This window comes from Nematostella vectensis, chromosome 10 (assembly GCF_932526225.1).
Source record: "Nematostella vectensis chromosome 10, jaNemVect1.1, whole genome shotgun sequence".
Classification (NCBI taxonomy): Eukaryota; Metazoa; Cnidaria; class Anthozoa; order Actiniaria; family Edwardsiidae; genus Nematostella; species Nematostella vectensis.
In genome coordinates, this window is record NC_064043.1 from 12974237 (window position 1) to 13001617 (window position 27381).

General features: G+C 40.3%; 2 protein-coding genes across 5 annotated transcripts; one reads left to right on the top strand and one right to left on the bottom strand.

Annotated features, from left to right (window-relative positions):
• Nucleotides 1-28: 28 nt before the first annotated feature.
• On the bottom strand, nt 29-25531 carry LOC5512537. Of its 4 annotated transcripts, XM_048733177.1 has the most exons (17): nt 25451-25531; nt 16498-16576; nt 15783-15969; nt 11027-11133; nt 10141-10296; nt 9261-9431; nt 8266-8436; nt 7271-7441; nt 6275-6445; nt 5832-6005; nt 5369-5476; nt 5001-5191; nt 4591-4753; nt 2920-3473; nt 1708-1848; nt 1212-1308; nt 29-1018 (listed from the first exon to the last, which is right to left on the bottom strand). In XM_048733177.1, exons 2-17 carry the CDS (start codon nt 16556-16558, stop codon nt 471-473), a joined length of 3171 nt encoding a protein of 1056 aa, XP_048589134.1. In that variant the 5' UTR covers nt 16559-16576; nt 25451-25531; the 3' UTR covers nt 29-470. The 4 variants fall into 4 exon arrangements, with proteins under 4 accessions (XP_048589134.1, XP_048589135.1, XP_048589136.1 ...); XM_048733178.1 differs by lacking the exon at nt 8266-8436; XM_048733179.1 differs by lacking the exons at nt 8266-8436; nt 9261-9431.
• LOC5512536 (collagen triple helix repeat-containing protein 1) lies at nt 22751-24627 on the top strand. Its single transcript, XM_032381925.2, has 5 exons — nt 22751-22839; nt 22916-23013; nt 23256-23513; nt 23662-23830; nt 24338-24627. Exons 2-5 carry the CDS (start codon nt 22936-22938, stop codon nt 24523-24525), a joined length of 693 nt encoding a protein of 230 aa, XP_032237816.2. The 5' UTR covers nt 22751-22839; nt 22916-22935; the 3' UTR covers nt 24526-24627.
• Nucleotides 25532-27381: the final 1850 nt, after the last annotated feature.

Consider the following 27381-nt stretch of genomic DNA (forward strand, 5'->3'; position numbering starts at 1 on the left):
AGAGAGCAAGAGAGCAAAAGAATGGATATTTGACATTTTACACCGTTTTATTAGCCCTCTAAATACTATTAATAAATGACATACATTTGTATATCGATAACAAATGCTTACTTGTAGAATAAAACCCCGTTTACTCGAACTTTTAAGGATTGAAAAACAAAAGAAAGTATTAAATTGTTGAAGTAATTGTGTTTTAAATGGATCCCCTTGTGTGTACATTGTTTTTAGCCAGATACCATATAGAAGTTAATCAGTCAATTTAAAAGCAAACATCCAAAACATCCAAATTCATCAATAGAATTTGAACTGATCACAAATTCTAGGCCAACGGGTATAAATAATTCGACTTACTTAATGCGTTCTCGGGGAGGTGGTTTAATGTTTATTCGAGTAAGCGGGCTTCTATTGTACCGTTTCTATCTTCTAGTGGGTCATACATGTTTCAGGCATTTTAGCAGCTCAAGACACGCCTAAAGGACAATCAGATGAGACACAATGCTTGTCTTGACTCGTGCAGCGGTTACACTGATGTACAGGGTGACAGGGGTTCCCTTGGCAACGGACTTGTCAGCTTTGAGGGACACTGCTACATTGCTGTACTTTCTCTTAGCGACCTTCAGTGGACGAATAGTAGACGCCTCGTCAACCGTCACTCCTTCAGTTGGGTTTATGACAGTGGCTTTGAGCTTGAACTCTTGCGTCGGACCGTTATTGTGGAGAGCGAAATGGTGACTTGATTTCCCTCCACGCTGGATCGTCAGAAGGTTCTGTCCAATCTCACTACAAAGCACCGCTTCCCTAGCAGTGTATTCATGGGAAAGCCTTTGGAATGCGTTGCCGTCGTGGGTACGTCCAGAAAGGATGAACTTGAAGGCAGAGGCAGGAGGGTCGAAGGTGGTCTCATAGTCCTTCATTTTTAATTTCTTCTTACCACCGGAGTGGAGGATCTCTAGCTTGAGAGAGGACTCGTCGATGCGAGATTTTTGGGGGATGATGATCTTGGCGATGGCCTTCTCTCCTACAAAGACAATTCATATTTTAAGCGCTTAACGTATTATTGACAGCTGACCCACTCTATGAGTTTTCAGACGGCTCAAACTAATCGAATACTTTACTGGGATCGCGACATTCTTACACTTATTCAGTAACACGTGTACCACGAGGAGCTGTTCGGCTACACTATTTCTTGGGTAACACAGTGATTCTTATACCTGTGAGTGGATACTCGAGGGAGAAAATCGACCTTCGCGACAGGCGCTTGGTGAATTTCACGTGGAATTGGTTATTGGCGATGGAGCTGGCTTTCACCTGAGATTTCAAACGGTTTGACATGAGTTTGGGAAGAAACGAATGCCAATTTTGTTTTTACATTGGAGCGGGTATCAATCAAATCCTGGTTCAAATGACAATTTCCATACCTCGCAAAATCAAGAAATTTACAAGAAACCTAAAATATAAAGCTGAAAATTTGGAGATATTTTCTTTCACTTAAGAGTAAAGCTTTCTGAATAATCAGTCGACTACAGGGCCGTAGCAGAGACTACGCACGCCCCACCCCCTCCCCCTTCCCTCCCAATATTTCAACAAAATTATAGTCTTAATTATAAAGAAATGACCAGTAAGGTCGGGCTGTCCGCTATCCCCCCAACAAAGAAAAAAATGTCCCCTACTGGTGTTCAAATAGAAGGTATCGTAACGTAACTCTACCTGGTAGGAAAAATCTTCGGTCTTTGAAGGGAACTTGATTCTCCACTCGCCGACTTTGGGCCTGTCAACGAACCACAGGCAGCTTCCGTACAATGTCATTGTTGGCGCCACAGGGTTGTTACTCGGGTCACGAAGACTCACCTGCGCGATAAATACTTGTACGGTGAGGGGTGTTAGAGCCCGTAAGCTGGTGAGGGGGGAAGGGGGGGAGGTTGGCTGGCTTGGGTTGGGGGGAAGGGAGGGGGGAGTTGGCTGGCGGGGGTGGGAGGGGGGGTTGGCTGGCGGGGGTGGGAGGGAGGGGGAGTTGGCATGCGGGGGTGGGAGGGAGGGGGGGTTGGCTGGCTTGGGTGGGAGGGAGGGAGGGGGGTTGGCTGGCTTGGGTGGGAGGGAGGGGGGTTGGCTGGCGGGGTTGGGAGGGAGTGGGGGTTGGCTGGCGGGGGTGGGAGGGAGGGGGGTTGGCTGGCGGGGTGGGAAGGAGGGGGGTTGGCTGGCGAGGGTGGGAGGGAGGGGGGGTGGCTGGTGGGGACGCGTAAACACATGCCGCCTATTGTGTTGTTGGTATTTCTAGATGAGTATTATAATAAATAGACACTCCAAAAATGTTTTTGACGAGTAAAGCTTGGTCATTGTGACTTGAAGATATTCCTCATAACTGAAATAGAAACTGTGCTTCTATTGACTAGAGTATATGTTTGGGCTTTTTATGGAGGCCAAATCCCCAAATCCAAGATAAAGGCCTGTAGCCCTGAGTAGGGTACCGATATTTTTTTATGAACAGCTCTATGCAGCAACAAAATGACTTAGTAACAGATTCGTTTAACACTAAACAAAACAGTAACATGGATACCAATTTATTACTGATTCATTTCTGAGACTTCTCAGTATTCGCAAGCTCTTGGTAACTACCAATGCTAGCCTACATACATTGTCTTAGTCTTTCCAGACTTCATATTTCACTTACCACCACTAAATGCAACTGGTCTATATACCGCCTGTATTCTGGTCAGTACCGTACGGATACTAACTTATTACTGATGTACTTCTGAGTATTCGCAAGCATTGGCAACTACTAACCCTAGCCTACAGACTTACATTCTCGTATTTTCAGACTCTAGATTTCACTCACCAACACTAAATGGTACAGGTCTATTGCCTGGCTGTATGTACATCTCAGTACGTTTACTTCGCTGTTTAACTTGCTTTCTTACTAACCTTGCTTGATAGGCGCGAAGACGCGACATAAACGGTCAGTTTCTCAACACTTTCATCGACAGGAAACGCCTTGACAGAGACAGAAGAACGTCGGACAATCTCCGCAAGATCTCGCCGACGCCTCTTAACCGAGCTCCCAGCAGTGATCACGACCGAACCATCAAGATCGGAATTAACAATCGCACCAATGTTGCTGATTGCGGCTGAGCTGTTAAAGTACAGGCCACTGCCTGCCGTGTCTTCCATGATAGTCTTGTAATCAGAGTTCGTGCCGGGATTACCACACCCTTCTTTACTAAAGAAAAAGTTGACGGGGATCATGTAGTCAAGGGCTGCTCCGATGGACGTGTCAAGATTGTACTCGCCCCTGGCTTTGGGTGGAGCATCAGTGAAGACATACATGGGGGACATGATCCGAGGGTTGCCCTTCCAGATTGCATCAACAATGCCATTGAACGCGAGCTCTGGGCAGTCCCCACCACCAAGTGTTCGAACAGCGTTGATTTCGCTTTCGAAGTCTGCTATTTTATCAGACTTCTGGATATAACCGCTTCCTAATAAATGGAAGCAAATTTGCGTCAATCAAGAAAATGACGCAAAAAAAGCTTTATCATTAACCAAGGGCTCCATAAGGAGCTCTAGTGAATGTCTGTAAAACGAATACGATAATAACAATTGATTTTGATAAATTAGCGGGATTTGAAGGACATCTTTCTTGGCTTGATGAAAAAACTAATTCCACATAAAGTTTATGTGTCATAGTTTCACACTGTCAAATGCGATATTGTCATACAAAAAAAAAATAAAGAAAACTGTCAAAATGTCCCACGAGAAAAATTTCCCACAAGAACATATCGACCACAGCTGTGAATGCCGCATTTACTTAAAACTAATACCAAAGCCAAATAATTAGTATTCAAGACAATTCTCGTAACCAAGAGAGCATAAGATATAAGAGAAGGACTCTTTGGTATTACCTGCGCGCCATGTCGATTCCCATCCTGGCTATTTTTTTAGTAACCACCACCCCACCACTGCGCGTGAAGATTTGCTAATTTTATTTTGCCCTACCCCCCCTGCGTGTTGTTGTTTTGCCAACTCGATAGGAATAAAAAGAGATCAAAGTAACGCGTAAGAAGAAAACAAGTCTAGCTTAAGTAAGCAAGATTAGCAAATATACTCAGAGAAAGCTAAATCCCTGAATATTTTGACTGTTTCCTTTGTTTGAGCGGCGAAATCAAGTCAAGAGGAGAGAAAAATAGCGACGGGCGATGATAAAATGGCTGTGATACCGCGTTTGATTCAAATCTCGACTCCAGCTTGTATAATACAATAGTTATAGAAATCTCTTGAAACAACACCAAAGAAGTACAGTAATATTTTTCTCTTTATTTTATCACTATTAGAGAAGCTCAGATACAAATGCAAATGCCAAAGCGCGGGGGTAGGGTGATTAAAAATGTTCACGCGCAGTGGTGGGGTGGTGGTTACTAAAAATAGCCAGGATGGGAATCGACATGGCGCGCGGGTAATACCAAAGTGTCCCTCTCTTATCTTATGCTCTCTTGTCGTAACATAAACATGATTTGACATGCAATCGTTTGGAATAATAATAATAATAATAACAACTGATAATTTAAAATACTATAGTAGTCTCGAAGTTTAATTTACCTGGGTCATTAAACAGAGACAAGATGAAGTCAACCTTCCCTTTGCGTTCGTAGCCAGCAATAGCCCGAATGATATCTTTGGCCGCAACGATCTCCTTCCTCATGCTACCGGTCGTGTCGAGTGTGAAGATGAGTGACACATCTCCATTTACAGCAAGGAAATCCTGCATTTAAATGCGTATAAGAGGTAATCGCAAAAAAATAAAAACAAAAGAATAGTTATTTTAAGGAAAATAAAAGGAGAATATATTTTCTTGCCATCGGTCAGGCTAAAGAGGATATAGAGAAAAGAGAAATGAAAAATACGAACAGATAGACAAAGGCAAGGGTCGAGGAAAGGGTAACAGAATAAAGAAGAAGTGCGGGACGGTGAAAGAGGTGGTGAAAGTATCCTTTTTTTTTTTCGCTTACTTTGAATTTTTCTTCTCCGAGGTTCTTCTTTATGTCGCTTATGATCTTGTCTGCTCGGCAGTTTCCTTGTATCTTGAGTAGGTATCCCATCATGCGCATCGCGTAGTTGCGTCCATCGTGCCCCATGGCGGCAACCAGACGCGCCATCAGCTCCTTCTTGCTCGCTTCTTTTGGCAGAGTATCGTCCATTGCTGCAGGAATAAAAAAAAACTCTCGTTTCTTCTGCCTCAAGAGATCATCCCACATGGATGGGAATTCAATGAAATTCTTACGTTGCGCGGGGGATTGGGTCGAGTTGATAAGCGAACAGCATGCTGGGATGATTTTAGGGAGGGTTAAGAGTATTAAATAAATTGTATTTTGCTTACCCTTTACGACCTGAACAACAGCTGCGAGCAGTCTGTTGTTGATGGTGACCTTGTCTCCAGATAACGCCTCGACCACCTTGTTCACGATATCATCCGCAGTGCAAGGCTCTTTATAAAATAAAATAAAAGTGTCATTCAGAACAGACTGGCACGTTTATTGTTGCGTTCCCAATTAGCAGGCTGTCAAGGATCCGTTATAACAATGTCTAATAATAAAGTTTCAGGATTTACGTTTTCAGTTAATTGTCTCATTAAAACAATCCTATCAAAGAGGCATTTCAAAAGGTCTGGCCAAATGGCATAGTTTTAAGGTTTAAGGAAGAATGAGAAATCTCCAAAACACAAATATTTTTGATAGAAGAATATGCGTTTCAAATGCTTGAAACGATGGGATCTTGCATAATAATGAGGTAAACTGATGCCTCCAAATTTGGTTATGACCCTAACTGGCTATTTCACTCACTGGGCGGACATTTGTCGGTGTTACACTCCCTCTCCTCCCTAGCGTCTCCCGCGCATTTCTTGCCGTTATGGGAAGGGGCGGGGCTAGTACACGTGCGTGTTCGCTCTTGTTTCCCGCCACCGCATGTCTTGCTGCATTTGGTCCATTTAGAGAAGTCACTCCACCCGCCATTCACTAAACAGCCAAAAAAAAGGATGAACTAAGGAAGACGAAACCCACCCACCCCTCCCCAAAAAAAACATAAACAAAAACTGTTTTCCAACTACGTTCGCACTACTTTATCATAAGCCATTCTAGGCCGCTTTTAGCTTGTATACAGCGTTAAAGGCAAAAATAAACATGTGCTTATAGCTGAAATGCCACAATAATCCGCCGCAGCGTCAACATTATACAGCATACCGTACACACAACGTTAGAGACGTGCGTTGAGGTTCTACTGATACCTGCGCATGCAGCCTCGCTACAGTGTCGCGTCTCCTTGGCGTCTCCCACGCATTTCTTGCCGCCATGTGCGGGTTTGGGGTTGGTACACGTGCGAGTTCGTGTCTGAGTTCCGCCCCCGCATGTCTTGGTACACGAGGACCAGGAAGAGTAGTCACTCCAGCCGCCGTTGACTAGTGAAAAAGTGACAGAAATCAGCAGGTTACATAGCGCGTAGTGAGCGAGTAGTAACAAAGCTCGCTGGAGGTGCGAAACAAGGCTAATACATCAACTTTGAGTAGCAATAAGTAGTTTCGGCACTAACAAGCACAATACATCACTTGGAGTAAAGTTGTCCTTTAGCCCGTGCTCTGCGGGGCATTTTCTGTAACAAAAGGAGCTTAGAGAGCGCTGTAATCAATAAACGACAGTTTTTAAAACAAGTTTGACTGATTTGTAATCATTGGATGAGTTTTAGCGATATCCGGAATAATCAAGACACGTGAGACAAGTGGAATCAAGCGAGGCCAAAGGCCGACACTTTATTATACATTGATTCAATAAAACACACTTTTTCGAAAACAAAAATTATTCTCGATTTGCACAAAGGCCGCCACTTTTCACAATCGAATCTTCGCGCCCTAGGCCCAAGATGCATTGCGTGCGTAGAATCACTTATGTGCTAGCTAATGTCTTGCTGCACTTGGTCCATTTAGAGAAGTCACTCCACCCGCCATTCACTAAACAGCCGAAATAAGGATGAACTAAGGAAGACGCAACCCACCCACCCCTCCCCCCAAAAAAACATAAACAAAAAACTAAACAAAAACTGTTTTTCAACTTCGTTCGCACTACTTTATCATAAGCCATTCTAGGCCGCTTTTAGCTTGTGTACAGCGTTAAAGGCAAAAAAACATGTGCTTATAGCTGAAATGCCACAATAATCCGCCGCTGCGTCAACATTATACAGCATAGCGTACACACAACGTTAGAGACGTGCGTTGAGGTTCTACTGATACCTGCGCATGCAGCCTCGCTACAGTGTCGCGTCTCCTTGGCGTCTCCCACGCATTTCTTGCCGCCATGTGCGGGTTTGGGGTTGGTACACGTGCGAGTTCGTGTCTGAGTTCCGCCCCCGCATGTCTTGGTACACGAGGACCAGGAAGAGTAGTCACTCCAGCCGCCGTTGACTAGTGAAAAAGTGACAGAAATCAGCAGGTTACATAGCGCGTAGTGAGCGAGTAGTAACAAAGCTCGCTGGAGGTGCGAAACAAGGCTAATACATCCACTTTGAGTAGCAATAAGTAGTTTCGGCACTAACAAGCACAATACATCACTTGGAGTAAAGTTGTCCTTTAGCCCGTGCTCTGCGGGGCATTTTCTGTAACAAAAGGAGCTTAGAGAGCGCTGTAATCAATAAACGACAGTTTTTAAAACAAGTTTGACTGATTTGTAATCATTGGATGAGTTTTAGCGATATCCGGAATAATCAAGACACGTGAGACAAGTGGAATCAAGCGAGGCCAAAGGCCGACACTTTATTATACATTGATTCAATAAAACACACTTTTTCGAAAACAAAAATTATTCTCGATTTGCACAAAGGCCGCCACTTTTCACAATCGAATCTTCGCGCCCTAGGCCCAAGATGCATTGCGTGCGTAGCATCACTTATGTGCTAGCTAATGTCTTGCTGCACTTGGTCCATTTAGAGAAGTCACTCCACCCGCCATTCACTAAATAGCCGAAATAAGGATGAACTAAGGAAGACGCAACCCACCCACCCCTCCCCCCAAAAAACATAAACAGAAAACTAAACAAAAACTGTTTTTCAACTTCGTTCGCACTACTTTATCATAAGCCATTCTAGGCCGCTTTTAGCTTGTGTACAGCGTTAAAGGCAAAAAAACATGTGCTTATAGCTGAAATGCCACAATAATCCGCCGCAGCGTCAACATTATACAGCATACCGTACACACAACGTTAGAGACGTGCGTTGAGGTTCTACTGATACCTGCGCATGCAGCCTCGCTACAGTGTCGCGTCTCTTTGGCGTCTCCCACGCATTCCTTGCCGCCATGTGCGGGTTTGGGGTTGGTACACGTGCGAGTTCGTGTCTGAGTTCCGCCCCCGCATGTCTTGGTACACGAAGTCCAGGAAGAGTAGTCACTCCAGCCGCCGTTCACTAGTGAAAAAGTGACAGAAATCAGCAGGTTACATAGCGCGTAGTGAGCGAGTAGTAACAAAGCTCGCTGGAGGTGCGAAACAAGGCTAATACATCCACTTTGAGTAGCAATAAGTAGTTTCGGCACTAACAAGCACAATACATCACTTGGAGTAAAGTTGTCCTTTAGCCTGTGCTCTGCGGGGCTTTTTCTGTAACAAAATGAGCTTAGAGAGCGCTGTTATCAATAAACGACAGTTTTTAAAACAAGTTTCACTGATTTGCAATCATTGGATGAGGTTTTAGCGATATCCGGAATAATCAAGACACGTGAGACAAGTGTAATCAGGCGAGGCCAAAGGCCGAGACTTTATTATACATTGATTCAATAAAACACACTTTTTCGAAAACAAAAATTATTCTCGATTTGCACAAAGGCCGCCACTTCTCACAATCGAATCTTCGCGCCCTAGGCCCAAGATGCATTGCGTGCGTAGAATCACTTATGCGCTAGCTAATGTCTTGCTGCACTTGGTCCATTTAGAGAAGTCACTTTACCTGCCATTCAGTAAACAGCCAAAATAAGGATGAACTAAGGAAGACGCAACCCACCCACCCCTCCCCCCAAAAAACATAAACAAAAAACAAAACAAAAACTAATTTTCAACTACGTTCGCACTACTTTATCATAAGCCATTCTAGTCCGCTTTTAGCTTGTGTACAGCGTTAAAGGCAAAAAACATGTGCTTATTGCTGAAATGCCACAATAAACCGCCGCTGCGTCAACATTATACAGCATAGCGTACACACAACGTTAGAGACGTGCGTTGAGGTTCTACTGATACCTGCGCATGCAGCCTCGCTACAGTGTCGCGTCTCCTTGGCGTCTCCCACGCATTCCTTGCCGCCATGTGCGGGTTTGGGGTTGGTACACGTGCGAGTTCGTGTCTGAGTTCCGCCCCCGCATGTCTTGGTACACGAAGACCAGGACGAGTAATCACTCCAGCCGCCGTTGACTAGTGAAAAAGTGACAGAAATCAGCAGGTTACATAGCGCGTAGTGAGCGAGTTTTAAGCTCGCTGAAGGTGCGAAACAAGGCTAATACATCCACTTTGAGTAGCAATAAGTAGTTTCGGCACTAACAAGCACAATACATCACTTGGAGTAAAGTTGTACTTTAGCCCGTGCTCTGTGGGGCTTTTTCTGTAACAAAATGAGCTTAGAGAGCGCTTTAATCAATAAACGACAGTTTTTAAAACAAGTTTGACTGATTTGCAATCATTGGATGAGGTTTTAGCGTTATTCGGAATAATCAAGACACGCGAGACAAGTGTAATCAGGCGAGGCCAAAGGCCGACACTTTATTATACATTGATTCAATAAAACACACTTTTTCGAAAACAAAAATTATTCCCGATTTGCACAAAGGCCGCCACTTTTCACAATCGAATCTTCGCGCCCTAGGCCCAAGATGCATTGCGTGCGTAGAATCACTTATGTGCTAGCTAATGATTAACTTATCAGCTAACTGATTAGTGAAGATCCTCAGATTGCGTGTTTTCAAGAGCGCTCGTTTCGCCAATCAGAATCGACAGAGTGAGCACAATGTATTATAGTAGTGATTACATCAGCAATTTCTTTCAACTTTTCCCCAGATCTTCGCTTTTCTGACAACATAATTTACGTATGAGAAAGACCTACTTGAAACAGGATACGTGTATGTACCTTCGCATGGTTTTTCGGCACTGCATTTTCTTGTTTCTTCGCTTCGTTCAACCAAAACGTTGTATTCAAAGCAGTTTGTATTTCTCCTGTCTTGAGTTAGTACCAGTTTGTATTGGACGCCGTCACCACACTCCTTAGCGCTGCAATCTGTCCAGTCTAAAACAACAAAAATTTCTATTGCACATGGGAAAAAAACCACCTCTAAAAAGTCGACCAATGAAACTTTGTATTGTCTTAAATCATGGACTCCTGGCGTTATATTTTATCAGAATTAACTAAACACGGGACGAAACATGTCGTCAATCAATGGCAGTCGCTGGAAACCTGTGATGTTATATAAATGCTAGGGCCTGGGCGTTTTTCAAAATGGTGGCCTGTAAAATCGTAGTAAACACGAATTCCTGGAGGCTTACGTGAACATTTCCGACATACACAGTTTAAGGGCGACAAAAAATCGAAAAAATGACTAAAGCGGACTTCCAAATATGGTATGTAATGCCCTAATAAGGAATTGACCGAGCGAGACAGATTTCAGAACAAGATTGATTGATATGAAAAACCTAACCCCCTCCTATTTCTATTTTTATTTATTTACTTACTTACTTACTTACTTACTTACTTACTTACTTACTTACTTACTTACTTACTTACTTACTTACTTACTTACTTACTTTCGTTTGTTTGTTTGTTTGTTTGTTTGTTTGTTTGTTTGTTTGTTTACAGCCTATGAACAAATTAAAATGCCACACCGTATCCCTTTTCCTGGTAGCATTATGTTGAAACTAATTATTTGTAACCTCATTAAATATTGAATGATCCCAAATTTTGTAAACTGACCTATCTCTATGGTTAAGGACAAAATCTTGCGAAACCATGTTGCACATACCTTGCTTTTTTCGGTAAATGAAGTTGGCCCAATGCTCGCCCACGCCATATTTGCCTTCGCTGTCGCGAGTGCAGTTGACGCTGCACCCTTGATTATCATAGGTGCTTCTGGTGATGGAATAGGTAAATATTTGCACCCTTGATTATCATAGGTACTTCTGGTGATGGAATAGGTAAATATTTGCACCCTTGATTATCATAGGTACTTCTGGTGATGGAATAGGTAAATATTTGCACCCTTGATTATCATAGGTACTTTTGGTGATGGAATAGGTAAATATTTGCACCCTTGATTATCATAGGTACTTCTGGTGATGGAATAGGTAAATATTGCACCCTTGATTATCATAGGTACTTCTGGTGATGGAATAGGTAAATATTTGCACCCTTGATTATCATAGGTACTTCTGGTGATGGAATAGGTAAATATTTGCACCCTTGATTATCATAGGTAGTTCTGGTGACATACATACAGACAGACAGACAGACAGACACACGGACAGACAGACAGACAAACAGACGGACAGACGGACAGACGGACAGACGGACAGACGGACAGACGGACGGACGGACGGACGGACGGACGGACGGACGGCGGACGGACGGACGGACGGACGGACGGACAGACGGACAGACGGACAGACGGACAGACGGACAGACGGACAGACGGACAGACGGACGGACGGACGGACGGACAGACAGACAGACAGACAGACAGACAGAATGGAACAAACACGGTTCCAAAAGCAAGTCCCTAGGGAACAAACTTGATTTAAACGAGGTCAAGAATATTTTGAATAGGCATGATGATGTTTTCAGCCTTGTTGAAACCCATGCTGGATACGAAACCGAACTTAGCGCTGAAAATTTCAAATACCGTAAATCTAGAGAAGCCAGCAAAAATTACGGTGGAATTGGTGTTCTCGTTATCAACCGCGTAAGCGATGGGATTTCATACATACCCAGCAAAAACAATAACTCACTATGGTTAAAACTGGATAAAAAGTTCTTTGATCACGACAAAGACATTTATATCGGTACAATTTACTTAAGCCCGGAAAGTAGGAATACGAACAGTGACTCTTTATTTGCTAGAGGACGAGGTAATTTCTTTTTCCAATAAAGGCAAAGTAATACTACAACTGAATTTTAATAGCAGGTGTGGAAATCTGCAAGAAACAATTCGGTTTGGCGATAAAAGGCATTTTGACTTACCGGAGGACTATATAGAAGACTGCTTTACAAAGAGTTACTCGTGTGACAGTGTGTGTGACCGAAGAGAAAAGCTGCTTTTGGATATTTGCACAGAAAATGCCATGAGAATAATGAATGGCAGAAAAATAGGAGACCCGAACGGTAGAAAAACTTGCTACCAATATAATGGGAGCAGTGTGGTAGATTATGGAATTGTAACTCAAAGGCTAATGCAAACGGTGAGGTACTTTTGGATTGGAGATTTGTATCCACATATTTCAGACCACTGTTATTTGTCGTACAGCTTAAGACTTAAGTTTGTGCTCCATGAACAAAACAGAGGCCATCAAAGCGAGCGAGCCACACAGTTCAGTAGAATGGTATGGAGAGAGAGTTTAGCACAAAGAATAGATCGTCACGATTCTCTACTGCGTTCAAGGAAAGCCTCCAAGATGTGTCAGAGATCAACAAAGCCACAAAGAGATTTACGGACGTAGTCATTCAGTTAAGCGAAGAGGCTGGTTTAAAATACAAATCGAAAAAAGCAGCACGTGTAAACGGTGACGAATTGTAAAACAAAACAAAAACTTTAGGAAACTCTGTGCAAAAAAAAGGAAAGTTTCTATTAATGGTAAAATTCCCCAACTAGATTTCATTGACCCAATAGCGACTTGGAGACAAATCACTCAGATTTTCGACGTGGGATCCGGAAAACAGAAGCACAAAGCACAGGTATCGTTGCAGGATTTCTATGAACATTTAAAAGAATTGGATACTACCTCAACTAATGTTGCCAGAGGAGTGCATGCGAATAGACCAGTCCCCGCAAATGGTCACCTTGACTATGAGATATCAGAAGAAGAGAGACGAGGCTTTGGCTAAATTAAAGTGCGGAAAATCCCCAGGAAAAGATAACATTCTAAATGAGGTACTAAAAAACGGTCCTGAATTACTACGCCCATATCTGAAGGCTCTATTTAATAGGATACTATTATCTGGTCAATATCCCCGGGAATGGAGCTATGGCCTTATTTTCCCCATCTATAAGAAAGGTGAAAGAAGCGACCCAGATAATTGCAGAGGGATCACGCCTCTATCAGCACTCTCTAAAGTATTCACCTCTATCCTGAATAAGAGACTTTACAATTATCTAGTGTGCCACGGAATACGAAGTAAGAGCAAGGGGGCATATGTAAAAACGTGGGAACCACGGAGAGTATTTTTATACTTAAGTCAGTTATTGACAAGTATGTAAAGAGTAAGCAAAACAAAACAATAAACCGAATGTATTCCCTGTTCGTCGATTACTCAAAAGCCTTCGATAGCGTCCCTAGGCATATAATATTATTTCGGAAATTGAAAGATGCGGTTATCGATGGAAAGTTCTTTGCAATTATTGAGTCTATGTACATGCACGATTGAGCGGCCGTGAAAATTGATAATCTTAGATCTAAAGAATTTCCCTGCAAAAAAGGGGTTCGTCAGGGATGCGTGCTAAACCCAACTCTCTTTAATCTTTTTCTAAGCGACTTACCCGTATATCTGGGCCAAGCGAACGTAAACCAAAATGACAGAATAACATTTTCTGGTAAGTGTGTAGATATACTTTTTTACGCGGACGACTTAGTGCTTATGTCTAAATCGGCAAACGGTCTTCAGATACTTATCAATTCACTCAGCGAATATTGCAGCGAGAACCATCTTGAAGTGAATATACCAAAGACGAAGGCCTTTATCTTTAATAACGCCGGAGTTAGAATGAATGGTACGATATCGAGACAATATCGAGACAGGGTCAGTGAAAATGTCCGTATAAATACCTTGGGCTAACATTTTCTGCATTTGGGACCCAAATGCGCTCTAATCGCTTAAACATGTAAATAATAGACAGCTACAAGTACTACATAATGTTGGATTGAATTTATAACATTTTTATGGAAGAATACTTGCATAAAGTAACAACTCTTTATGTTCTCTCTATTAATGGTCGTAAATGAGCCGGTCGGTTAAAAATACTCATTGACAAAGCCTGGGCTACCTGTGATCGGAAGTGCGCAAAGAGTCCTGGTCTATTATAACACTGGGCCATCGTCCTTATAGTGTCACCAGATCCCTTTGTTATTTAACGATGGGCCACGTAGAGAAAACGCGAAATTCATTTTCATTTTGGAATGTTGGTGAAATTTACCTTTGTAAATCAATATTTTCAATATTGGTTTTTTAATGTTAATTCCCAATGTTGTTTTTCAATGTTGATTTTAAATGTTGATTTTCAATGTTGATTTTCAATGCGGTTTATTTTTGGATTTTTTAAATCAGTTTTATATTATTTTTTTTGTGTGAATTCGGGGGATGTTTCAATTAATATTTTCTGTTTGTCATTTTTTGTCAATAATCTTTTTTGTCACAATATTTTTTTGTTTTGTTTTTTTCTCAAATAATAAAAAATAAATAGAAAATAAATATTAAATAAAGGAATTAGGATTTTAATTTGTTTTATTTTATAATTTTTATAGTTGATTTCCAGTATTGTGATTGGTTTACTATTATAACATTGGGCCACCATACCAATGCTACCATGAGAGCTATAAATTTCCGGCTAAAAATTAGCACGCCTGAGTGTTCGAATAGCCTTGCAGCAGATAAGTTTTGGGAAGCAAAATACAATAGTTCACTCACGTACTCGTCACGGGTATCCAAACTAAAGAAGGTGGTTCTCTGGGTAGGCTTAGGGTACTTGTGGGACTATGAAATCACATCAGGAGAGAAAACGAAATACTCAAAACTATGTAGACAGAGAGTTGAGGACATTAAATTGCAACTTTGGCAGAATTAAGTTTTCAACGATCAAAGACAGCAAACCACGCGACGCAATAAGCTTAGAACATAAGGATAACTATGAACTAGAGAGCTACCTTGAGATCCCAAACCAAAACAACCGAAGGTCCCTCACCAAATTGCGCATTAGCAACCTGCATGACCTCGAAATAGAGAAGGTGAGGTATTACAGACCTTATAAACAAGTTCATGAACGGACATGCCAATTCTGTCCGGACACCGTAGAGGACGAGTTCCACTTTGTTGTGCATAGCAAAAAATATAAGCAGTTAAGAACCAACTTTTTTCGAAAAAAATAGTAGATCCTGGGTATTTGATCTCGCTAAGAATTTGGAGAAGCAGATTTTCTCTCTAGTATTTAACCGTCCAAAGAAAATAGCAAAGGAGGCGGCAAAGTATGTCTTCTTATGATTCCAGTTAAGAAACGGAAAATAGAAGGGGAATGTTGCTGGAGTCATTGACTTTTTCATTCACTTTCAGGCAAGCCTATATACTAAACCAGTATATGGAGAAGTGAATAAATTGTATTGTATTGTATTGTATTGTATTGTATTGTGTTGTGTTGTGTTGTGTTGGATAGAACTTTTGGGTTTGGTCAACAGCAATTCTAGCCCCTGAGGGGGGAAGTTTTCTGCTGTTAGGTAAGTCCCAGAAACGTTAAACCTGCACGATCAGATTAACGCAGACATGGCTGCGCGATAGATCATATGCGTTATAGACATTACCTGCCGTCGGGTGAACCCCAACACTCTATCAGGTTCTGTATTCCGAAGTAGTCATAGCCATGTTTCTCAGCCTCCACGCGGCACTGTTCAAACGTCTCCTGGAAGTTGGCACCATTTTCGACTGATTTGAAGTAATGAGGCATAGTACGTGACCACGAGTCCTTGTAGCAGCCAAGCGCCTCCCATTCTGTCAAATTGATTGAAAAGTGTAACACAAGAAGAGCTACACACCTCCCCCACCCCACCCACCTACCCATCCCCCATATCAATATTTGGGTGACCTTTAAACACGCTCGGTCAATCTCTTGGAGGCCTGGGTCTAAGGACTCATCAACATTAGTAAGAAAAGGATTGGACCAAGCTATCAAGTTTTTCTTGACACATTTTTGCTTCGAGTCTCAAATTGACAGGAATAAACATTTTTTTCCATGTTTTCTGTAGATCAGGGAACGGGAAAACTTTAGCTCTTCTAAACATGGGCATCAATGCTCATATAAGGCAATACGTACGAAGGACACTATCTGTGGGGAATATGTCTGATTTGCTCAGGCCACCCAAATCCTGGCTTGGGTCTGGCTTACCTCTACGGGTTTACAAACTTTTAATCAGTAAGATATATTTGTCTGTAATGGTCCATCCATTGGTCACCTACGCTAAGAGGATGCCATCTCGACACAACCTTTTATAAAGACAGGCCCAGTATTTTTATACCTACCGAGCGCATGCGTATAATGGACTACGATCAAAAGAGCCAGCGGTATCAGTTTCGCTGCCATGGTGACGATCGGCGAGCACTAGAAGAAAATCAAATCTCGTGATAATCTGTTAATAATGAGAAGCGAAAAGATTACCCTTATCTTGCAGGGCCGTAGCAGGGGGTGGGGCACTGGGGGCACGTGCCCCGCTAATATTTTCAAAAATTATATGAAAATTAAATGACCAGTAGGGGCGTGGCTGTCGCCCCCATTGTGTTTTTAATGTTTCTGTATCGTGCCCCCCTCCCCCCACAATAATTCGAGGAATGCTACGGCCATGCCTTGTGCCAATAAATTATAGATTTATCTTTATGCTAACAGCCATTCGTAAGCTGAAAACAAAACTTAGGCCAGGGACACTCATAAACACTCAAAAGAATATAAACACATAGTTTTATCATTAGTTTAAATTTGTTTGATTTTGGTGACATTGATTTTTCAGTTTATTTTAATTTTTTAATTTAATTCTGCTTTCAATTGTTAATTCTAATTATTAAGTGTAAGAATCAGCCTGAAGGGGCTTGTCCTGTAAAAAAATCTGAAGTTCTAGAAAATATGCATAGAGGGGGTCGAAGGTATGACCCCACATCCCTCTGGAATTCCCAACCCCCTGTAAAAAATTAAAAACAGTAACAAGTGCATTTTACCCCCCCCCCCTCCCCCCCTCTGGAAATTTCTGGCCGTTTGACCCCTCACCCCCACCCATCCGGAATTTCCAATCCCCTCCATGGGGGGGGGGGGTATGAATTTTTTCTGGAACTACACAATAATGATAATAGTCAGAGAGACACATCTTCAGACATTTCCATTATCCCATGAACAAAAAGACAAACAATCGCGTGACTTTATGAGTGGCTGGAAGAGCTGCAATAGTTCACAGTGGCACGGGTTTCTTTTTAAGCCGGAATTTTCAGTTGTGTAAGAATACTCTTTCTACATTGTAGTCGGTCAAAGGTACCCAGCATTTCGAATAACGCGGCAGGTCAGCTAAAAACTTTCTAATTTTATCATAACTTCAATAAAAAAAACTATTTGTGAATGAGATTCACATTCTCCTAAACTTTAGATGAGAAATTTTTTTTGCAAAATTTCCCCTGCCATATAGTTAATAGTCTCCCATTAATAACTAAGTTAATATAGATTTAGGCACTGCCTAAAAGCGGAGCCAGCATTGAAAGAATGTATTTTAAATGAGATTAAAAAAGCAATTTTTACTTCCATGTAATTATGAATTGTATTGGCCTCTCCAAATGGATCAAGCAAGCACTCATTCAATAATATTAAATATGCAGTATTAAGGTACTAAACCTTGATGTAAAAAAGGCTGTCAAAGTTCAAGGTGCCTTAGTTGATGAGAATGTTTTTAAGAGTCTAACGGTCAATTCTTATTTGTTCCACTATGCTTTTTTTTTCATCAAAACAGCATAATGACAATCTTTGACCTTGTGAAGAATATATCAAATATGTTACAACATTTCAAAGATTTAGATGACATACTGTAGTTTTTTTACTGTAACTGAGTATTCAGAAGAATGTGTTGAAATTAATACACATTAGTGCACCCATTCTTTGGCCAGTCGTTTTTAAACACCCTGGATCCACCCATACTAGCTACTCAAAAATGAATGCAATGGAGTAAAATACTAAATTACTGAAAGTTCTTAATTCCCTTTCATGTTTGGGGTGGAGAGGAAGAAATAAACAAATAAACAGAAAGTCAATGGGAGTTGAAAGGGAGAAATGTGACTCTATTTGAAAAAATGTGAATCTACTAATATATGACAAAAATGCAATAATAGCTTTACTGAGCACATTTTCCCCTTTCCCTATTACCTTTAGGTTTGATATAAAACCGTTTTCTTTACAGATGTATTATTGAAAAATCACAAGTTTGTTATTATCTTTATATAATTCATTAAGTAAGTACCTTGCCTTAATAAAAACCCTAGAAGTTCCATTAATGTACACTTGTATCAAAGCTACATTCTGGCCGGCTTTGCCCTTGCAAAGAAACAAAAAATGGATGAAACAGCATTCCAGAGATAGAATGATAATACACTTCAGGTGCCACTTACTAGTGATACTCCATCACCAAGGAAATTGAAATCCACAAATATACCTCAGTCATGCATTACATTTTGGTGAACCCACCCTTTAGCATGGAGGCCTGCTGTTTTTTTTATATATTTTTTTTATAGAAACCCTGCAGCTGGATCCAAACATGCTAATGCTACTACAAAATTAAATGCAATCAAATGGAGGAGAACAAATTGACTTGGGAAGCAAATTAAAAAAAATCCTGATTTTACTGATTTTGCTAAATGAAAATGTCTAGTTTCAAACCTAACCTATTTTAATTTATTCAGGGTGCAGAGGGGAAACAGCAAATAATTATCAATCAATAGAGAGAGAGAAAAAATAAACTGGTACTATATTTTTGATAAAAACTTTGACAGTAATGCAACAACTTGATTGAGCGCTCTCCTAACATTTCCCCTTTCCTCATTATCTTCAGGTTGATAAAAAATGTTTAACAGATTTACAGTATCATTGACACAAATCATCTTGCACTAAAAACCCTATTACACTTATACTGCTGCATCAAAGTAAGAAATCCCGGCTACATTTGCCTATTCTAATGCCTTCCAGCCTTTAGCATCAATCATGACCCTCAGGTAGTCCTTGGTTGGTACCTAAATAAAAGTGAAAACAATTAACTTGGGTATTTGTTTTTCTTTCAAATTAATATTTTCATCATCCCATTTATAACTTTACAAATTTTCCATAACTATTTGAATAAAAATAAATAGACACATTAGATAGTATGCAAGATGCAGACAATATAGCTTGAGCCAAAAAAATATAGATTGCATTTTTGGTTTTTATTTTCGATGAAAAAATTCTCTTGTAACTGTAAAGTATTTATGATAATGTCGAAAAAGTTGCTGTATCTTCAACAATACTAAATACACAGGATATAAAGACAAAAAAAGGTCTTCTTTAGCAATATATGACAGTGTAATGATTCGACGGGAGGACTTCTGTTGACTGGGATCGTACGTTTGATTGACAAGCACTGACCACGTGTGCAGTCGCGGTGATTGGACGGTACTTGACAATGCAAACAGTTACATCAGATATCATTAAATTTCGGCAAAATTAGCGATAACAAAGGAAAGCTTTGAAAAGAATTTAAGGATACAAAACGAATGTCCTTTGCCATGAAACTAAGGGAGTCGGTAGGAAAGGTAAAAAGGTAACTTTGGAGAGACAAATATGTAATCGAAAGTTACTGAACAGAAAGGGAAACAACTGGTCGCTCGAGTAGCGTAGGTGTGATGTTTGCTGACTTAGATTAGCATAGATAATCAGATTGCCAACACTGAAGAGCTAAGCACCTCCTACTTGAGTGTGGACGATCCTACGTGCTGTGCCAATGATACCGACATTTAACGTCCGACATCTAAAGGAAACTATATAAACAGAAGACTTGTAAGTTTACCAACTTAATGGGAAGTTGAAGACAGATAAGTCCCAAAACATGGTACGACCCGATAAATGTCATTATGCCGCTAATTCTCATAATTAAACAAACAACTTCCTATTCAGCTAAATCAACAAAAACTAACAATGCCTCAAGAATACTTTCAACCTTGAACAACCCTTCTAGCTAGAGCAAATATCTTAACTTTGTCTATTTGCTCACTACAATTAGCAAAATACGGATTCATTCTAATAAAACCTATCATAACAACAGGATGATATTTGTCAGCCTTGATTAAATATCTCAACGCTGTCAATAAAGTAAAGAGAGAACGAAGAATATCAAAGGATGTTGTTATGCTCAAATTGCTTGTTAGACCTCAAATTCTCAGTTTTAATGCTCGGTTACTGTAAGCTGAGTTGCATTATACCAAGATAAATAAATATAAATAAATAAATAAGACTAAAACAGTACATTATAATAGTTTATACAGCTCTATTTCTAAACTAAGGTCTTAAAAGTAATGAACTGGCACTAGCGGTGTGTGCCGGAAGGCTGTTCCAATCTGGAATAGTGTTGGGGAAAAATGAAAGCTTGTAAACATCTGTACTCTAAAAACATATGTATAAATCGAACAAGCTAAGTGTCATTGATACAGTAGCTAGACTACTACGTAATTCTGTCGTTAAATTCCTACTTACCGTGTGGAATATACGCCTGAATTTATAGAACTTGTAAGTATTTACGAAACATTTTCATGGCGAATGCAGTTGAATAAAAGCCATTCAAGTGCCAAAAAAGCAAACAAACGAGCATCATAAAAGCACAACAATAAATGAAAAGATGTCATTTTCTCAATAAAAATCATCGTTAAAAACTCACCTTGGCAGTGTTTTTTTTGTCGCTTTATGTTTGTCGCCTAGTGGTTGTGTTCGCTTTTTGTAAACCGTGATCTTTCTGCTAGCAAGGAACTCGTCAGAAACAGAAATCAATCCAAGGCCTTTTCCTCTCAGGATCTCCTTGCATAGATATAGACGTGAATGAATATAGAATGGTAGTGTAGAGACTCTCCTCTTAGTCCTCTTTTTAACTGCTGCTGCCACGGGCGGGATTTTACATCGGCTCGTACTTCAGACAAAACGTATCCTCTAAAACTTCAGCCCATTTGAATTCGCTTATTTTCTCATTAAATACTATTTTCAAGCTGCCTTACTTCTGTGAACATACGAACTTTGCAGCACAAAGCGAGGCGGTAAAAGACACACAACGGCATAAGATCGAGTGGGGCCTGGGAGTTGCACGATTGACTGGATGGATGGATGGATTGTGACACCACAGGGTAACCGCGCGATGACCACAAAACCAAGTCGCATAGCTATACCATATTTCTATACCTATGGAGCTCTGCGCGCGGCCTGCGGCCGCGATGGCTCCGCTATTATGATTTGACTGTGTTATAGCGCAGGTTATTTACGCGGTTCACTTATACAAAACAAAATCAAAAGAGAGGAATAATGGAGTAAAGGTAACAAATATACCATTTATCATAATTATGTAAATAAATAACAAGCTCAAATAACGAATGTTGATTGCAGATATCGTCGACTCTCAGCATTTTATGAAGAAAACGTTGTCGTTTTGGGGGTCTGGTACCGAGGAATCTTGTTTCTTTTTAGATATTTTCTTTATAAAAGATGGTCACAGTCACTGTTTTTCTCTACACACAACAGACTACTTTTTGTTAATTCTAAGAGTAGTGGCTCAATTTTACAATTTAGATCGAAGCCAGAGGTAACGACAAATTGAAAATAATGCTAAATCATGAACTAAAGTTAAAACAAAATTGGTATAGTTAATTCATTGTAATGCCAATTTGTGATAGTTGGGACCAATGTCTCTCACTCCTCTTGCTAAAACCCTTTGATAAAAATTTTGATTTATTGTTTGGTAAATGTTAAATGTTCACCACCCATAAATGTTTTTCTCATTCATGCAAAAACTAGGCAAAATCCCATTGTCCTTAAAATATCAATCAAAATTTCAATTACAACAAAGACATTATCGACACGGCAATACCCCAAAGACTGGTTCCATATGATCGCCTTTATACGGACAAGATCTTGAAATAAATCCCTAAGGCAAAATTTTATTTCTTATTACAGCAGACACAACACAACAATTATTTTACGCTTTAGGATGGAATAAGTCAAATAGCAAAAAATCCTGAAATTCTTCCGTGATGTGCTTTTACGCACGAAAAAAGAAGTCGGGGCGTCTTTTAAAAAATGTTTTTTTTTTCGCGATGAGAATACCGTACAGACAACAAGGAAGAATAGGCCCGGGGGCATTCGTCTAGAAATTTCTCCAACTCAGTTCATTGTGACAAGTTTCATGTAAAAAGTTCAAGTCGCGAGGACCTTGGATTTTGAACTTTCTTTAAAACAACATCCTGTTTACGAGAAACAAGGTGGAAATGATGGAACAAATGTGGGCAAAAGTATTGCAATGAATAGAGAAAATGATTTTTCAAATAATTCTACGTGTATTCCAAGAGGTATTCTCGTACAAATAAAACTTCTTTTCCAATATTTGAAATATGATAATTTCAAATTACACCCAAGAAACGTCCACTAAGTGTTGCATTCTATTACGCATGCGCCTTGTAGATTTGCTTTTAGGATTACGGATCGCTTTCTGATTGGCTATGCTCGCCATAGCTATGATATAAACGAAGAAATGGATCAGAGGCGGGCAGAAAACAAGAAAAATCTACGACTTCGTTAAACTTATCGAAGTTGGTTGAAGCCACAACACAATTGTATGTCTATTGTTCTTGTTTGTTTTTACATTTTAACATATATGATATATGATATTACAACAATTTTGTTTGTCAGCGGATCCAAACAAGAAAGCCATGTTGAAGTTTTTGCTGATTTTTGTCGGGGCGGTGCAGCTCAGTCTTATCTTGGCGCATGCTCCCTCTCCTTGCCAGGTAAGAGAACTAATCCCGTTTGCTTTACTACCCGAACACCAATATAATTCAAGACAGTACCATGGACTTTACTTGCAACCGAAATGGTTGTCATGGGTCCGTCAATAATAGAAAATTCTCGTTTGGAAAGCGGGTAAAATAGTCAATTTAACAAATTTCCAATAGTTGTCCGTAGTATGTACTCAAAATGTTTCCAATTTGTGATATTTCTAATCAAATCCGTGCTTGGATATTTTACATAGAATTGCTGTGCGCAAGGTCATGATGGCAAGAATGGAATTCCGGGGATTCCAGGAGTCCATGGAAAACCTGGAACACCGGGGAAGTCTGGAAACGATGGACGGAATGGCAAACCGGGAGCGCCTGGACCCAAGGGCCCTCCAGGACCCAAAGGAAGTAGGGGGCCCAAGGGTGTTCAGGGTCCTCCTGGGACGACACACGTCAACTGGAAACAATGTGCGTGGAAGAAATCAGATGAGCGGGACAATGGATTGATCAAGGTAAACTATAGTGAGCAAGCCTTTTTACTTATTTTCTAATACCCGCTTCTTTTATAGAGTTTTGTTTTCTTTTAAAAGTGTGTTATTAAAATTGTAAAGTATGTTTTTGCGCTAGGAAGGAGCTGTACTCTTTGCATTTTTATTTCAGGATTGTGTTTTTCGCAAGAGACGTCAGAATACGGCCCTTCGTGTACAGTTTGTTGGAACATTTCGAATCCATAACTGTAATACTTGCTGCAAGCGCTGGTTCTTTACCTTCAATGGCGCTGAGTGTCGCGGACCCCTCCCTATCGACGGAGTTCTCTATATGTACAAAGGTAAAACATCGCTTTCAATGCTACCGAAGCTATAGGCTTTAGAATATCTTCTAAATTAACCAATTCTCCAAGTCATTATTCATGTGAATTGCGGGACAGCAAATTTACCTGAGACACGTTTTTAGTGTTAAAAGGTAATCTTTCGTTCACAGGGTTGTTGGCTGATGATGCACGAATTCCCCTTACACGATTTTATGCTATCGAAGCCACATACATAAGAATATATTCTAAATAAACCAATTCTCCAAGTCATTATACATGTGAATTGCGGGACAGAAAATCACTTAATAAAATATTTGAGATCAGGCGCTCTGATTGGTGGGATTGCTCACTTCGGTGTTTGTTTGGGGAATTCCCTGCGGTCTCGTGCTCCACTGATCTGCTCTCGAATTCTCCCAAACAAAAACACCTCGGTTTTCAAAAATCAATGAAGGCACCCAAAGAATATTTTATTTCTTAATTAATTGCTCCACGGATCTAGACAAGTCTGTTGTTTCTTTGGCGCAGGAGCTAACCTCCAAGACCTCCAGCGCGTGAGGGTAATAGAGGGCTACTGCACCAACATTCACAAGGGCACCATTCGCGTCGGCTTCAACGTCGGTAATTGCGCTGGTTTTGGTCATGCTGACGCCTACACCGGGTGGAATGCGGTCTCGCGCATTATTGTGGAGGAAGTCCCCCCTCAGCAAACCTGAGAATGACTTGGGCGAGCTTAGCCAGACAGTATCACAAACGATAAAGTAATATAATAGGTGTTGGGGTGTAAGGTTTAACCAGCAATAAACACGATAAAGCAACTCTGTTATTGTTGTTTGTTAGATTTGTTTTATTTTCTTATTGTTGTTGTAAGCAGTTTCACAGAGAAAACAAACAGGCAATGGCTAGAACAAGTCGAGGAGACACGGAGTTTAAATTGTGCAATTTTAATCATTGCAACTTAGCTTACAGCGACTTACAGTCATGAAAGCGCATTATACACATTGCAGAAAAACTAACTCACAGGACCAGGTAAAAACGAGGAAAATGAACGGCACAACTACATCTACTTAAGCCGTATGGGCTAATACCCAAAGTGCAGCAGACGATAAGTCACATCAACCCTGCCCATAAACTATAACACACACTTTATTTTCTCCCAAGAGTTTTTTTTTTTTTTTTTGCGTGGAGCAGTTAATTGTAGTTACGTAGCACAACACAAGGTCTCATGTTCCTTATAGTTCTCTGGATCGCCTTTAGATCCTAAATCACGTCCACACGGACACATTAAATTTCGTAATATCGGTTGTATGGGATACATACGTAAAAGAAATATAACGAAGAAGGTATCATAGGAATCATGGCAAAAGTAATTGACGATCCTTCAAAAGAATGCCCCACTTTTAGGCGGTCAAAGACTAAGACTAGGTGGGTACGCGCCTGCATCACTACCTTTTGCAAATTTTCATACCGATCAGAACGAGACGAAGAAGCCTTGAGGTTTAGGTTTTAACCAATCAAATCACTTAAAATTGTACCTTAAAAGGTTTAACGTTCTTTATGTCTTTGCAAAACTAGTGTAAACTTCAATCGTGTAAAATGGTTCCAATGTGTGTCATCCTTCTTACGGAATAAAAGACTTACCAGAATTATCGGCGCTTGTACAAGCCTCTGTCCGGTCTAACAGCAAATGATTTGGTTTCTCATCAAGCGGCAATTATATGAGAGATAATGCTAGATGCAATTCAATGGTATCAAGCAGATTAATAGCAAATTGGATAAACAATTCATCATGCACCAATCTAAGGCGAAAACAATAAGTAAGCACGACTTCGCTGATCATTTAATTTCTATAATAATTCAGACCCGTTTCTCGAAGATGGTATAACTCCAGCCCCAAAAAAGCTTTTTTACGTTTAAAATTTCTGTATAGGTAGGTTTTTGAAGTGGGTGGCATTTTTTAAGGTCTTTTTTGTTGCCATGGAGTGAAAGAAAATGCAATTGAAATAAGAAAACTATACCGTCCATTTCTTTTTTTGGGAGCAATTGGATAGATAAGGTGCTGCCAACAGTTTGACTAAACTTGTTTATAAAAGTCTGAGGAAATTTTGTGCCTTAGAAATTTTGTTGTTGCTTAGGAAATCAAACGAAGATTCAAACATCTTTTCTTCAAAAATGCAATTTGCGATTCAAGGTCACTAGCCTGTGTGAAACTTTATGCATAGTTTCTGTTTTATATTTAACGAATTTCAAAAAGTATTTTCCGTGGGAAGCACTTTTGTTTGCCACGATATTCGTCATTTTATGGAATTTGCGAGGCGCGCAGCATACATACCATGGAAAACTATGGAAAATTTGTTTTTCACGGACACAAAATAATGGTAGGGGGCGGGTTCTTTGCTTAAAATTCATAAAGTGCAAACATGATTTCTAATCGGGAGAAATTCATCCTTTCATCAAAGCCTTCGTTCAAGTGCAAAAACGAGCCACAAGCGAGACATTGTGTGAATGACGTAACCTTCTGATTTATCATAGCTGACATCCAATAAGAGATTGCGTGCAAGTATTGTACACGTTAATTTGGGAGACATAGTTTCACAAAGCTCCAGAAAACATGCGTAACCTCGAATTCAGAATTTCACATTAGTAAATGCATACTCATCCCCTCTAAAAATGTTAAAGCTTACAAGCAAAAACACACTGAAATAAGGGAGGGAGAAGGGGATTATTTCACATTAGCATGACGAGAGGGTCCGAAGTATTGACGCAGAAAGGTGGTGTCCAGGGAACTCATCTCTCGCGCTAATGCACCCATTTGTAGTGAATCTTGTGCTGAAAAGTGTTGAAGGTCAATGAATGAACGCATCGTTTTTACGTTTTTAAATTTTGTGTTGAAAAGAAGTGAAAGGTCTGACTATGGCAATGGAAAGACAACACCATTGTATACCATTTTTGTTTTCAATATTTTACTTTTTTACAAAAAAAACACTACTCTCGGTTTTTAAATCAGAGGACCTGAGGTCGCTTTTATTCTAGAGGCATAACAACAGTGTTAAACAGGAACTTGGCCAGAAGGTTGGACATTTCTTTTCAGGCATCGTCAAATACTTTATGCATGTGATACCTATGACACCCCCGTCAGCATATCCCGGGTACGCACCTGAAACTAGGGATGCACAAAAATATCATTTAAGAAAATCTAAACTAAAATGTGCACTGATTCCCATACCCCAGTATGGTTCAAGTTCAAGTACCAATGGAACTAGCTCGAAATTCCGAAATAAAACGCGACAAGTTAGTGTCTACTATAACAACACAATGTCCATGATGGAATTTTCAGTATGCTTGTTAACGATTCAATAAATATAATCAAGACATGGGGCGATGCTTTCTAGAATATGCAATACAATGTTACTTTAAGATTATAGCACAATCTATATTTAGTTAAAGCAGTCGCAAGTGGGGTTTCCCTTAAAGAATATTTTGACTAAACTGGATTTAGAAACTATGTAGTCTGTGTCTTTATTGTTGCCCAGGAAATCGGAAGAAGTTTCAAACAATTTGGGTATGTGCAT